Genomic DNA, 15,253 nt, shown 5'->3' with positions numbered 1-15,253 from the left:
AACCTGGGAAATGGAGTTTGCACGCGAGGATAAAGAACACCAATTGACGCTTGTCTTACTGCGGAACTGTGCCTGAGTTTGGCCAATGAGAAATCGACTTCGTTTTCATCCGGGTTTTGGGACAGCGGCAATCATGGCACCACCTGTGAGATACTGTATCCCCGGTAAGTGAGCGCTTCCCGTACAGAGTCCTGGATAGGGGCCGAAGCAAGAAGGCTGGACGGCCTGCAGTTTCTGGGGGCCCGTGACCGATGCAGCATTTTTTCTGCAGGCGAACGTCTGTGTAACTTGGAGGAGGGCAGCCCGGGCAGCGGCACCTACACCCGCCACGGCTACATCTTTTCGTCGCTTGCCGGCTGCCTGATGAAGAGCAGCGAGAACGGCGCGGTAAAGGAAACGGCATGCCATCTCCTCTCTCCCTGTTTTTCCCTTAGGCTGCCCTTGAGTTCCAGTCTTTAGGCATGGGCACTGCGGACGCGTCTTTAGAGCCTTAGTGGTACAATGTTGGTCTCTTAGTTTCTTCTAGCCGTATCGCCGCTGTTGTGCACTTAGCCACCACACACTAGTTGTGTTGATCTCGCTTGGTTGTGCTGCTGACCCTTGGGGAGGGAGCTTGGGACAAAAGCAGGTGCGAACTTAGTAACCCAGCCCAGCTCAGCCCAGCAGTGAGTTGTATACTGTATGAATGTTGCTTCCCTCTCCGGCTTTATCTAGTGCCACTATCTCCACCTCACTGACGCAATCTAATCAGACAGTCTTTTCTATTTGTAAAAGTTATAATCACAGTCTTGGCTTGCCCTTTTAAAAAAAATTTATAACACACTAGCTTCTTTCAGTGTCGGTAATGCGCCAAGCTTTCTCCTGCTACAGAGCCTTTGTAACATGCCATCTATCTGGAACGCTTCTGTCTTCCTAGGCCTGTTTAATTCCTACCTCCGTTAGATAGCTTCTGTATTATCACCTCAGAGAAGCCCTTCTGGACCCACTAATTGAGGAAAGGAGTTTTGTGGGATGTTTTGTTTTTGTTTGTTTTGTTAAAGACTCACAAAAAACTCTGTCCCTTTTCTTCCAAGCACTTATGTCAGCATATGATTAGACACTCAGGTATGTTTCCCACTAGACTTCTCCCTTGCGTAAATCTAAGTTCCACGAGTGCAGGCGCTACCACCATACCATCAGTATCTAGCACAAAGCAGCTCCTCCATAAATGTTTGTTGAATTAGTAATACCTACCTTTCTAGTTTTAGAGATTGATCCAGGATTAGCTCAGGATCATATAAGCAATATTTGAAGGAGCACAGTAGAAAGAGGATTCAGAATTAGAACTGTTAGGTTCTGGCTAACTTGACCTCGATTCTGCTTTGAGTAAGTAACTTAAGCTGTCTGACTCAAGGGGCTTTCTATTCAGTCATTGTTGGGAATGTCCTTAACAGTCCTGAGTTTGTTCATTTCATAGATATCACTTGAGTATTTTCATGTGTCAGCGCAGCGCTGACTTGGTTTCTGCTATCAAAGGACACAGACACAAATTGTAAACAAATAAATGCTCAAATGAGCATATGGTTACGTGGTGGCTGCTTTGAAAGAATATTACAGGTCTTGAGGCCCGTGCCGGGGGTAGTGGAGAATGAACAGACACAGACACGAAAGACAAAGACAAACAGAGAACATGGCGGCCGCCCCTAGGGCCTCCGCCTCACTTTATTTATACCCCACAAATCCCACGTCAGTAAAATGACATAATACAAAACAAACTTTCTGCACCCAAATATAACCTACTGCTTAGTTCTTTGTTTCTAAGTTCTTTCTTATTTTGTCTGCCTTTTGGCGCCTACTAGAGTTCATTAAAAGTTCAACTACAGATAGTATCCTTGACTACTGAAGTTCATGGAAAGTGCAACTAGCTAGAGATACTGTCCTTGAGCCTTATCCATTCTCAGCATATTATTTTCAATGGCCCCTACAATAGGGCACCTTGAGAACATGTAACAGGCAAACCCATCCTAGTCAGCAGAAGTGACATTGAAGCTGAATCATCTAAAGAGTAGGTTAGAGTCAGGTGGGTGGAGAAACTGCAGTTCTGGCAGAAAGAATAGGTTGAAGAGAGATCTGAAAGTGGGAAGAATTTAGTAAGTTGGGAAACTGAAAGAAGGCCAGGAGAGCTGAAGCATCGTGAGCAACGGAGAGATTGTTAAAAGATGAGGCTCAAAATATCTGTCTCATACCAACAGCCAATACCATGCTCAAAGAAAACTCTGCAAGTATTCACTTACAACAAGCGTAGCCACTATTATGTAACATTTCTGTGGAAATTTCAGCCTATGCAGTAAAATAAGAAACAGAAAGAAGCAGTATAACTTTGGAGGAAAGAGTAAAATTGTCAGCCGGACAGTGGCTCACGCCTGTAATCCCAGCACTTTGGGAAGCCAAGGTGGGTTGATCACCTGAGGTCAGGAGTTCGAGACCAGTCTGACCAACATGGTGAAACCCCATCTCTACTAAAAATACAAAAAATTACCCGAGCGTGGTGGCAGGCATCTGTAATCCCAACTACTCGGGAGGCTGAGGCAGGAGAATCACTTTAACCCAGGAGGTGGAGGTTGCAGTGAACCGAGATGGCACCATTGCACTCCACCCTGGGCAACAAGAGTGAAACTCCACCTCAAAAAAAAAACCCAAAAAAAGTAAAATTGTCAATGATTATAGGCAATATAGTTGTATACCAAGAAATTCCGAGAGAATCACCAAAAAACTTATTGGAAGTTTAGCGATTTACTACAAAAAAATTAGCCAGGCATGGTGGTGGGTGCCTGTAGTCCCAGCTACTTGGGAGGCTTAGGCTGGAGAATGGCGTGAACCTGGGAGGTGGAGCTTGCAGTGAGCCGAGAATGTGCCACTGCACTCCAGCCTGGGCAACAGAGCAAGACTCCATCTCCAACAACAACAAAAAAAAGAAGTTTAGAGATTTACATCTTCTAGCAGCATTCTGTAGCCCCCTGGTCCTCCTATTTCCTAAAATTTCTAAGGCCTTCTGCTCTGGGCTATAAATGAATCCATACTCCAGCTCTCACCTGTGTACCAAGACATTCCTATATTACTCTCAAGACACAAATGCCTTGACCCAAGGGTTAGCCAGGACATTTCAGTTTTTTCTTGTTCCCTCTGTAGCTTCCTGTGGTGTCTGTAGTGAGAGAAACAGAGTCCCAGTTACTGCCAGATGTGGGAGCTATTGTAACCTGTAAGGTAAGTTTATCCTAACTTCCATGCTTAGAACGCCCATTCAATGCTGAAATCATGACCATGCCAGAACTGCAGTGTCCAGTATGATAGCCACAAGCTACATAAATTTATTTCTGGCGGGGCACAATGGCTCACACTGGTAATTCTTGCACTTTAAGAGGCCAAGGCAGGCTGGGTGCGGTGGCTCATGTCTGTAATCCCAGCACTTTGGGAGGCCAAGGGGGACTGATCACAAGGTCAGGAGATTGAGACCATCCTGGCTAACACCGTGAAACCCCATCTCTACTAAAAATACAAAAAAAATGAGCAGGGCATGGTGGCGGGCACCTGTAGTCCCAGCTATGTGGGAGGCTGAGGCAGGAGAATGGCGTGAACCCGGGAGGCGGAGCTTGCAGTGAGCTGAGATTGCGCCACTGCACTCCAGCCTGGGCAACAGAGCGAAATTCTGTCTCAAAGGATAAAAAAAAAAGAAAAAAAGAGGCCGAGGCAGGAGGATTGCTTCAACCCAGAGTTCAAGACCAACCTGGGAAACATAGTGAAACCTCATCTCTACAAAAAGAATCAAAAATTGCTGGGCACTGTGGCTCACGCCTATAATCCCAGCACTTTGGGAGGCCGAGGTGGGTAGATCACCTGAGGTCAGAAGTTCGAGACCAGCCTGGCCACTCATGGCTAACATGGTGAAACCCCATCTCTACTAAAAATACAAAAATTAGCTCAATGTGGTGGCACATGCCTATAATCCCAGCTACTCGGGAGGCTGAGGCAGGAGATTTGCTTGAACCCGGGAGGCCGAGGTTGCAATGAGTCCATGTCACAGCACTCCAGCCTGGACAACAGAGTGAGACTCTGTCTGAAAAACAAAAATAAAAAAAAAAATAAAAAATTAGCCAGGCATGGTAGCACGTGCCTGTGGTCCCAGCTACTTGGTAGGCTGAGGCAGGAGGATCGCTTGAGCCCAGGGGGTTGAGGCTGCAGTGAGCCATGATCACTCCAAGGCTCTGTCTCTCAAAAATAAAATAAAATTGGTTTCTTTAGTCACATTAGCCACATTTCAAGTACTCAATAGCACTTGTGGCTAGTGGTTGCTATACTGGTCAGCACATGACTTTTCTGTCACTACAGAAAGTTTTATTGGACTGTGCTGGTCTACAGATTTCTAGAATAATAAGGCAGCCAAGAGCAGGCATGCATAGTTCCTTCACTGAGCTAATTCTCTGAATACAGAGTTTCTACCTGTGTCTGGGAAACAGGGATGCCAGAGGATGATTGGGAAGCCTATTTTTGAACATCTGAAGCTGAGACCTTTTTCTGCAGAGAAGCAAAAGACTTTTATTTTCTGGCATTCCTTGATTTTTTTCCTTTTTAGATTTTTTTTTTTTTTTTTTTTTTTGAGACAGGGCCTTGCTCTGTCACCCAGGCTGGAGTGCAGTGGCACGATCTCGGCTCACTGCAGCCTCCACCTCTTGGGTTCAAGCGATTCTACTGCCTCTGCCTCCCGAGTAGCTGGGATTATAGGCGTATGCTGCCACGCCTGGCTAATTTTTGTATTTTTAGTACAGATGGGGTTTTACCAGGTTGGCCAGGCTGGTCCCGAGTGCCTGACCTCAAGTGATGTGCCCACCTCAGCCTCCCAAAGTGCTGGGATTACAGGCATGAGCCACTGTGTCCAGCCTTTTTTTTTTCTCCAATGTTAGCCATCTATACTTTAAAAAATCTATACCTCTCTGAAGGGCAAGTTGTGAAAAGACTAAAAAAAACACAGCCGGGAGTGTTGGCTCACGCCTGTAATCCCACCACTTTCGGAGGCCGAAGCGGGCAGATCACAAGGTCAGGAGATCGAGACCATCCTGGCTAACATGGTGAAACCCTGTCTCTACTAAAAAATTAGACAGGCGTGGCGGCATGCGCCTGTTGTCCCAGCTGCTGGGGAGGCTGAGGCAGGAGAATGGCATGAACCTGGGAGGCAGAGCTTGCAGTGAGCCGAGATCGTGCCACTGCACTCCAGCCTGAGTGACAGAGCGAGACTCTGTCTCAAAAAAAAAAAAAAAAAAAAAAACAGCAAGGTGCGGTGCCTGACGTCTATAATCCCGGCACTTTGGGAGGCCGAGGCAGGTGGATCACCTGAGGTCAGGAGTTCGAGACCAGCCTGACCAACATGGAGAAACCCTGTCTCTACTAAAAATACAAAATTAGCCAGGCATGGTGGTGCATGCCTTTAATCCCAGCTACTCAGGAGGCTGAGGCAGGAGGATTGTTTGAACCCGGGAGGCAGAGGTTGCGGTGAGCCAAGATCGCGCTATTGCACTCCAGCCTGGGCGCCAAGAGCGAAACTCTGTCTCAAAAAAAAAAAAACCCATACCATCTTTGTTTCCCAGGGTAACTCTATCAAGTGGCCAGAGTGGCTCTTATTCCCCTTTACATATGTCACTTATGCAGAGAAGTAGGAGTTAACTTGTCTTAAATTCTCTACTTAGTAGGGTTGCTTGCATTGAAGTCCTAGTAATCCCCAGTTTGTTGCTGCTTCCTTGAGCTGACAACTGCTTATACTCTGATGCTGATCTTTTCTCAATTCCACAGGTCTCTAGTATCAATTCACGCTTTGCCAAAGTACACATCCTATATGTGGGGTCCATGCCACTTAAGAACTCTTTTCGAGGAACTATCCGGTAAGAAGTATCCTTGTCACGTATGCCTTAGCAACTGCAATAAGATTAGGATAGACTAGGACACCAGAATTTTGAGCAACAGTTACAATTCCTATTTTTCTCTTGCCCATTTTCTTTCTTCTTTGTGCTTTGATTCTCCCCTAATAGTATCCAAAAATACGTGGATGAGCTAGGACAAAAGGAAAATATTAACAAGAGAGGGTTTAAAAGTAAAGCAAAGGCTGGGCACAGTGGCTCATGCCTGTAATCCTAGTACCTTGGGAAGCTGAGGCGGGTGGATGTCCTGAGATCAGGAGTTTGAGACCAGCCTAGCCAACATGGTGAAACCCCGTCTCTGTAAAAAATACAAAAATTAGCCGGGCACAGTGGCTCACACCTGTAATCCTAGCACTTTGGGAGGCCGAGGTGGGCGGATCACAAAGTTAGGAGTTTGAGACCAGCCTGGCCAATATGGTGAAACCCTGTCTCTACTAAAAATACAAAAACTAGCCGGACATGGTGGCGTGTGCCTGTAATCCCAGCTACTTAGGAGGCTGAACCCGGGAGGCAGAGGTTGCAGTGAGCCAAGAGCACACCACTGCACTCCAGCACAGGGTACACGGCGAGACTCCATCTCTTAAAAAAAAAAAAAAAAAATTAGCTGGGCATGGTGGTGCATACCTGTCGTCCCAGCTACTTGTGAAGCTGAAGTGGGAAGATCACTTGAGCCTAGGAGGCGGAGGTTGCAGTGAGCTGAGTTTGTACCACTGCACTCCAGCCTGGGTGACAAAGTGAGATTCTGTCTCAAAAAACAAATAAATAAATGAAAAGTAAAGCAAAAAGAATTGAGTGAAGTTGAAGTTTAGCAGTGTCAGGATGACTCAAACCAAAGTGGAAGGCATTTTAGGAAGCACTTTTTAAAAAATTTAATATAGATTGAACTCAGAGGTTATAAAACATTAAAAAGATTTGTGAGTGAGACGGTGATTTCCTGTGGCTTCCTTGAGAAAGGACAAACATTTCTTGCCAGGCAGATCATCTAACTTTTGAGGTCCTTTCCAGCCTCAGGATTTGATGTGGTTCTGTAGTGCAGCAATCTCCAAGCTTCTTGGCACCAGGTACCAGTTTCTTGGAAGACAGTTTTTCCACAGACTGTGGTGGGAGTGGTTGCAGAATGATTCAAGTGCATTACATTTATGGTGTACTTTATTTCTATTATTATTACACTGTAATATATAATGAAATAATTTTACAACTCACCATAATACAGAATCAGCGGGAGCCCTGAGTTTCTTTCCCTGCAATTCGATGGTCCCATCTGGGGGCAATGGGAGACAGTGACGGATCATCAGGCATTAGATTCTCATAAGGAGTGGGCAGCCTAGCTCCCTCATATGCACAGTTCACAATAGGGTTCATACTTCTATGAGAATCTAATGCCCACTTTGATCTGACAGGGGCGGAGCTCAGGCAGTAATGTATGCGATTGGGGAGCAGCTGTAAATACAGATGAAGCTTGCTTGCCACTCGCTTCCTTCTGTGCAACCCGGTTCCTAACAGGCCACCAGAAGTTGGGGACCCCTGCTATAGTGCTTCTGTTCGAGCCCTGAGGCAACAAAACTCCTTATCCTTTCTTGCCAAATCTGATCTGCTCTCCACCCTGCTCCCCTGAGTAGCATCTGGGTCCCAATTAAGACTTGTTCTGGCCGGGCGCGGTGGCTCAAGCCTGTAATCCCAGCACTTTGGGAGGCCGAGACGGGCGGATCACGAGGTCAGGAGATCAAGACCATCCTGGCTAACATGGTGAAACCCCGTCTCTACTAAAATACAAAAAACTAGCCGGGCGACCTGGCGGGCGCCTGTAGTCCCAGCTACTCGGGAGGCTGAGGCAGGAGAATGGCGTGAACTCGGGAGGCGGAGCTTGCAGTGAGCTGAGATCCGGCCACTGCACTCCAGCCTGGGTGGCAGAGCGAGACTCCGTCTCAAAAAAAAAAGAAAAAAGACTTGTTCTGTCTGTTCTTGTAGCTCTTTATTTACTAGGAATCTACAGAATAATTCTTTCTCACAGGCTGGGCAAGGTGACTCATGCCTGTAATCCCAGCACTTTGGGAAGCTGAGGCGGATACATCACCTGAGGTTAGGAGTTCAAGACCAGCCTGGCCAACGTGGTGAAACCCCATCTCCACTAAAAATACAAAAACTAGCAGGGCGTGGTGGCACATGCCTGTAATTCCAGCTGCTTGAGAGGCTGAGGCAAGAAAAATGCCTGAAGCCAGGAGGCGGAGGTTACAGTGAGCCGAGATCGTGCCACTGTACCCCAGCCTGGGTGACAGAGGGAGACTCTGTCTTGAAAAAAAAAAAAAAAAAAAATTATTTCTCACAGATAATTAATCTTTCTGTTAATTCTTTTTTTATAGCAAGGAAGATGTCCGAGCAACTGAAAAAGACAAGGTTGTTGGTTGGTTCTCTTTTTTTAACGGCTTTACAAATCTCAGTCCCTTGAAAGTATTATCTCAGACCAGGCATGGTTGCACACACCTGTAATCCCAGTACTTTGGGAGGCTGAGGCGGGAGGATCACTTGAGTCCAGGACTTCAAGACCAGCCCTGGCAACACAGTGAGACCCTGTCTCTACAAAATTTTAAAATTAAAATTAGCGGGCATGGTGGCTCATGCTTGTAGTCCCAGCTGCTTGAGAGGATGTGGCTGGAGGATTGCTTGAGCCCAGGAGTTTGAGGTTATGTGGTGGCACGAACCTGTAGTCCTAGCTACTTGGGAGGCTGAGGCAGGAGGATCCCTTGGTCCAGCAGTCCAAGGCTGCAGTGAGCTACCATTGCATCACTGCACTCCAACCTGGGTGACACAGTGGGATTCTACCTCTTAACAAAAAAGGGCCAGGTGCGGTGGTGCACACCTGTAATCCCAGCTTTTTGGGAGGCCAAGGCGGGTAGATCACGAGGTCAGGAGTTCAAGGCCAGTCTGACCAACATGGTGAAACCCTGTCTCTACTAAAAATACAAAAACTAGCCAGCGTCATGCTGCACGCCTGTAATCCCAGCTACTCAGGAGGCTGAGGCAGGAGAATCGCTTGAACCCGGGAGGTGGAGGTTGCAGTGAGCCAAAATTGTACCACTGCACTCCAGCCTGGGCAACGGAGCGAGACTCCATCTCAAAAAAAAAAAAAAAAAAAAACTTTTCATTTGTATGATAATACTATAGAAGCAATTAAAAGTTGTTGACTTGACATGAGTAATGATGATTTCTACCCTCCAGGATTAGAAAGTAGACTGGCTTTACCAGAAGGGTTCACAGTTTCATATAGACCCAGTCTAGAACTTTTACTTACCATTCCTGTTCTTTCTTTACAGGTTGAAATTTATAAGAGTTTCCGCCCAGGTGACATTGTCTTGGCCAAAGTGGTATCCTTTATTCCCAGCAGACTTCTGTTTTTTTGTCAAAAGAGATGGAGGCTGGGCGTGGTGGCTCATGCCTGTAATCCCAGCACTTTGGGAGGCCAAGGCGGGTGGATCACCTGAGGTCAGGAGTTCGAGACCAGCCTGGCCCAACATGGTGAAACCCTGTCTCTACTGAAAATAAAAAATTAGCTGGACGTGGTGGCACATGGCTGTAATCTCAGCTACTCGGGAAACTGAGGCAGGAGAACTGCTGGAACCCTGGAGGCACAGGTTGCTGTGAGCTGAGATCGCGCCACTGCTCTCCAGCCTGGGTAACAGAGCGAGACTCCGTCTCAAAAAAACAAAACAGAGAAAGTAGAAAAACAACTCAGGTGGCTACGGTTGGGGGAAGACTTCTAACTCCTCATTTTCCTTCAGTGTTATGTGACTAGATCTCCTTAGGTGATGCACAGTCCAACTACCTGCTAACCACTGCCGAGAACGAGCTGGGAGTGGTGGTAGCCCACAGTGAGTCAGGTGAGATGGCCTTGCTTCCACATCCTTACTTTCCCTGGAGCTATGGTTTGGGATTAATCCATTGTTTTTCCTGGTTTCCCTTATCTGGGAAGCAGTATGGCTATAGATATTTCCTTCTGAGATTTGAATGATTTTTTTTTTTCTTTTTTGCTTGGTGCTGGTGGTGGTGGTTGTTTGAGACTGGGTCTCGCTGTGTCAAGGAGGCTGGAGTGCAGTGGTGCGATCTCCACTCACCACAGCCTTCACCTCCTGGGTTCAGGCAATTCTCATCACCCAAGTAGCTGGGATTACAGACACATGCCACCACACCTAGCTAATTTTTGTATTTTTAGTAGAGACGGGGTTTCGCCATGTTGGCCAGACTGGTCTCAAACTCCTGGCCTCAAATGATCTGCCCGCCTTGGCCTCCCAAAGTGCTGGGATTGTGGGTGTGAGCCACCGCACCCAGCCTGATTCTCCTTATATAAATCCAAGGAAACGGGACTCCGTAAGTCAGTAGAACAAAGTTTTTTCTTTATGAGTTGAGGTTCAGTAGGAAGCTTGGTGGCACTTCAGTTTCATACCCAGCATAAAAGAGGAGTCCCAGGCAAATCTTTGGGGTCTGGGCTCCACCAGCTTTTCCCTTGCAGGTATCCAGATGGTTCCCATCAGCTGGTGTGAGATGCAGTGCCCTAAGACCCACACTAAAGAATTCCGGAAAGTAGCCCGAGTACAACCTGAATTCTTGCAGACCTAAGAAGCCACTTTTTACCCCATGGAAGGGGGTAAGCTGTTCCTGAGTATAACACCCAGATGCTGCCTGGCGTTGGCCAACAGCCACTTACAGAAAAATCTGCCAGAAACTTACGCTGTAGATGGAACACGTTTCTGTGAACCTATCAGTGGATTTCATTCTCTTGAGTAATAAAACTTACCTTTTCAAGGCACCAACAAACAAACTGTGATATTGGAAATAGCCTATCCCCCCGACAGTCCTTATAAATACATATTTTTTGTTATGATAAAACTTTTTTACTAAAAGGATGTTATGTTGTCTTAAGCAGAGAAAGACATCTAAATGGTGTCAGGACATTTCAGTACTTCTGCTTATTGAGTACTCACTGTGCTAGGCACTGAGTCAAGTGCTTTACATACATCCCCTTCATTCAGGTACATTATGGTTTAATGAAAATTTGAGGACACGTGATACAGATAGCATGTGAGGCGGACGTGGTGGCTCATGCTTGTAAATCCCAGCACTTGGGGAGGCCGAGTCAGGTTGAAGTCAGGAGTTCGAGACCAGCCTGGCCAACATGGTAAAACCCCGTCTTTACTAAAAATACAAAAATTAGCCGGGCGTGGTGGCACATGCCTGTAATCCCAACTACTTGGGAAGCTGAGGCAGGAAGATTGCTTGAACCCTGGACATGGAAGTTGTAGTGAACCGAGATTGTGCCACTGCACTCCAGCCCGGACAACAGAGCGAGACTCTGTCTCAAAAAAAATAAGTAACATGTCTAAAAGTATTTGATACACATTACTGATATAGTGGGTACTCCAGGAAATGTTAAATCTGAATTGAAAAGTGGGACAGAGTACTGTCATATGAGGTGGCCAGGAAAGGATTAGTGACATGAGATAAAAATAAATTAAAGAACATAAGTAAGTGAATATATTCAAGGCAGAGAGACAAGCCCAGGCTAAGTACAGAAGCAGAAATGAAGGCCTAAGTTTGGGGATGAGGAAGGGATGAAAGTTAAGCATGGAGAGGTTGCCGACAAAATACGATTCTTGAGATGTCACTTCTTGAGATGTTACTCAAACCCATATCTTCAGTATTAGTGACAGTGCATAATGTGAGCTTTAGAATCAACCCACCTTAGTTTCTATCCTCTGCTTCCTAACCTTGAACGTTAGGGTTTCTTTAATTGAAAATTTTACCGAGATTGAGATTGTAGATCCACATCCAGGTTTTGTTTTTTGTTTTTGAGACAGAGTCTTGCTGTTACCTAGGCTGAAGTGCAGTGGCGCGATCTCAACTCACTGCAGCTGCTGCCTTCCCGGTAGCTGGGAGTACAGGCATGCGCCACCACGCCCAGCTAACTTTTGGTAGAGATGAGGTTTCACCATGTTGGCCAGACTGGTCTTGAATTCCTGACCTCAGGTGATCCACCTGCCTTGGCCTCCCAAAGTACTGGGCTTATAGGCATCAGCCACCATGCCTGGCCTTGGTGTTTTTGTTGTACATGCAATTTTTAAAGAGACAGGGCCTCAGAATGTCACCCAGGATGGAGCACAGTGGTGCAGTCATAGCTCACTGCAGCCTCAAACTCCTGGACTCAGGTAATTCCCACCCATCAGTCCCCTGAGTAGCTGGGACTACAGGCACGTACCACCATGCCTGGCTAATTTTTTTTGTAGAGACCAGGTCTTGCTATGTTGCCCAGGCCAGTCCCAAACTCCTGGCCTCAAGTGATCCTCAGCCTCCCAAAGTGCTGGGATTACAGGTGTGTGCCGCTGTGCTGGCCAAAATTACCAGCTTCTGGTCTAGGATTCTGCACAGGTTAGGAAAGTAACATTCCACCAGCCTCTTGGAGACTGAAATTACTCAAGGTTATTGTGTAGGTCAAATGAAAATCTAAAATTGAAAAGCAAGATGCTTGAAAGTATTTAAATCATAGAACCTTGATTTGCTTGAACTAGTAATACCCATCCCAGCCCCAGTACCAAGTGGTGTGACATTTGGTGCTTTTTACATGTTTCTTTGGGCCTGTTTCCTCTTCCTTAAACAGGAGTTACCAGCCCTTTCGTGGGTTAAGATTAGAGCTAACGTATGTAATATCCCTCATCCAGTGGGTGGCAGAGAAGCATTAGGAGCTCAACAGATGGAGGGTGTTACTTGCTCCCACCAGAAGGAAAAGGGAATGTTCTTTCTCCAGCTTTATGGGATTTCTTGTATTCCAGTGATCTTTTCAAAGGAGAAGGCAGTTGTGTTTATAATGTAATTATACTCCTTTCCACTGCACTAAGTCACTTTTTGAGGTCATCTTTAAGTTTTCAAGTTGGTAACAGTAAATGGTTAAAAAATTCTGAGGCCTGCACGGTGGCTCACACCTGTAATCACAGCACTTTGGGAGGCCAAAACTGGTTCGAGACCAGCCTGGGCAACTTGGCAAAACCCCGTCTCTACTAAAAATACAGAAATTAAGCAGGCATAGTGGCACAAGCCTGTGGTCCCAGCTACTTGGGAGGCTGAGGCGGGAGGATTGCTTGAACCCTGGAGGCAGAGGCTGCACTAAGCTGAGATTATGCCACTGCACTGAAGTTTGGGCGGCAGAGCGAGACTGTCTCAAAAAGATAAAAAAAAAAACCCAGCAGACTTTATTTACTCTCAAGAGGATACAATGGAGTTTCAGAATGTGACTTTCCAGTCAGGGGAGCACCAAGCAAGAGCTGCAGGGGGGCAACATGAACGGAGGGCGTGGCCAGGAGGGCCTCCTACCACCACCTCAGCTCACCAGGCTGACATGAGAAGCCCAGGGAGATGTGTCATTTTTGGACCAACCATGTAAAGTTGTGACTGGGTGTCCTAAAACAAACTGCCACACAAGGACTAGGGTAGTAGGAGACATTTCAAGTTAAATGCTAAGGTTTCCTCAGATAAGCTCTTCCACATCACACAAGAAACTATTGCACATCACTCCTTTATTATACTGATCTGGAAAAAGGATTTAGTACACTTATGCTCAGGTGAACACTGGACCCATGTGGCAGAGCCAAGCAACTAGAACGATTCGGAAATCAGTGAAAGACACTTGGAGAGGACCAAGGGTCGTTTCACTGCCATGAAACAAGGCAGGAAGGGATTCTAACACACACAGCAGGAGCACTCCCTGCCATCAGAGGTCAAGGAACTGTCCCATACTGGTATGAGAATGGCTTATTTTCTGAATGACACAATGTGGAACTATTTCAACCGCCACAAGAACCCAGAAGAGGTTACTGTTTGTATTATTTATATAATACTATACTTTTTTAATAAAAGTAAATGTACACATAAACTAAATTCAGGATTGATCCCAACTTCTAGAGCCAGGTTCTCTAGGTCAGGGAGGAAACACCGTCACCATTCACCATGCATGGTTACATTCATCCTCACTGGAATGACTAGAGCTCCCAAGCAGTGGCCTGACTGCAGAAGAGCAAGGGACTGCGCTCCTGGGGACAGTCAGGCTCTGTTTGCTTTCTCCGCATAGTGGTCATGGCTTAGGGCATGGTTCCTCCCCCACAGTCCTATAGGTAAACAAGACTCGCAAAACCCACAAGTTACTATCCTTTAAACTCTGTTTGGATAAGGGGAGCTTTCCACGCTTGGACTGAGAACCTATGCTCTAGAAGGTGGCTATTCTGACTAGACTGTACGAAGGGAGTGGGTTGCAGAAGACAAAATGGCTAAAATGAAAATGGGAGCGACCAGGTCCCCATCCTGGCAGCTACAACTCAAGATGTCTACAGATGTGGTCAGTGTGACATGTGCAGGTGGGAGAGGCAGAGGGACAAGACAGGCAGGGGAGGGTGCTCCTGGGGACAGTATCCTCCTGGCTGGCCTTCACTTCTTGGCCTTGCCCTGGGCGGCCACAGCTTCCATGGCTTTGCGCACCGTCTCTTCATCCCCCAGGAACTGCATGGGCTTGATAGGCTTCAAGTTCTTGTCCAATTCATAGACAATGGGAATACCAGTCGGCAGGTTCAGCTCCATGATAGCCTCTTCAGAGAGACCTGAAAACAGCCACCATCATCAGCCACACAAGACATAAATTCACATCACCCCTTCAGGTGTACTCTTTTGTCCTCCAGGGTACAAAGGACTTTGACAGAAATTAAAATAAGACACCCTTTCTGATCTTTATAGTAGTTCTGAACCCAGGGAATGGCCCCCGCCATACTTATTTCTCAGCCATTAAACTGAAAAGCAAGAAAAGGTATACAAGATAGACCACCAACAAACTACAGCAAGGTGTATGGCCAGGTATCTATCTACCAAAGTGAGGTCTAGAAGCCCACAGTGAAGCAAGACTGTACACGTCTCAAATATCCCATATAGTCCATCCAACCAAAAATTAGCACACACAGGCCTCTAGGTACTCAGGGAGGAAATAATTTAAGATGCAAATTGAGATTCTTGTATAAAGTTGTGCCTGGTTGTGACTAAGGAGAATATTTTATATATGTTTTCCCTTTTTTTTTTTTGAGAGACAGTCTTACTCCCAGGCTAGAATGTAGTGGCACAATCATACCTCACTATAACCTCTAACTGCTGGGCTCAAGCAATCTCCCACCTCAGCCTCCTGAGTAGGTGGGACTACAGGTGAGCATCACCACACCAAGCTAATTTTTCATTTTTCTTTTCTTTTTTTTTTTTTTTTTTTTTTTTTTGGGGGGGGTTTTTTCCCT

General features: G+C 46.4%; 2 protein-coding genes across 3 annotated transcripts in view; one reads left to right on the top strand and one right to left on the bottom strand.

The window, feature by feature from the left end:
• The first annotated feature begins 93 nt into the window (after positions 1–93).
• Positions 94–10,843, top strand: EXOSC1 (exosome component 1). Of its 2 annotated transcripts, none has more exons than XM_017880095.1 (8): positions 94–164; positions 272–387; positions 3,169–3,243; positions 5,821–5,909; positions 8,306–8,339; positions 9,257–9,307; positions 9,736–9,820; positions 10,450–10,843. In XM_017880095.1, exons 1-8 carry the CDS (start codon positions 134–136, stop codon positions 10,554–10,556), a joined length of 588 nt encoding a protein of 195 aa, XP_017735584.1. In that variant the 5' UTR covers positions 94–133; the 3' UTR covers positions 10,557–10,843. The 2 variants fall into 2 exon arrangements, with proteins under 2 accessions (XP_017735584.1, XP_017735589.1); XM_017880100.1 differs by having other exon boundaries at positions 102–164; positions 8,306–8,346.
• A 3,399-nt stretch (positions 10,844–14,242) lies between these two features.
• Positions 14,243–15,253, bottom strand: part of PGAM1 (phosphoglycerate mutase 1) — a 7,817-nt gene continuing 6,806 nt past the window's right edge. The window contains 1 exon segment of the mRNA XM_017880083.1: positions 14,243–14,578. Coding sequence (XP_017735572.1) covers positions 14,409–14,578 — 170 coding nt within the window. The 3' untranslated portion in view covers positions 14,243–14,408.

Source organism: Rhinopithecus bieti, unplaced genomic scaffold (assembly GCF_001698545.2).
Source record: "Rhinopithecus bieti isolate Rb0 unplaced genomic scaffold, ASM169854v2 scaffold_425, whole genome shotgun sequence".
Classification (NCBI taxonomy): Eukaryota; Metazoa; Chordata; class Mammalia; order Primates; family Cercopithecidae; genus Rhinopithecus; species Rhinopithecus bieti.
The sequence above is the reverse complement of the archived record's forward strand: the minus strand, read 5'-3'. Positions and strand labels throughout refer to the sequence as shown.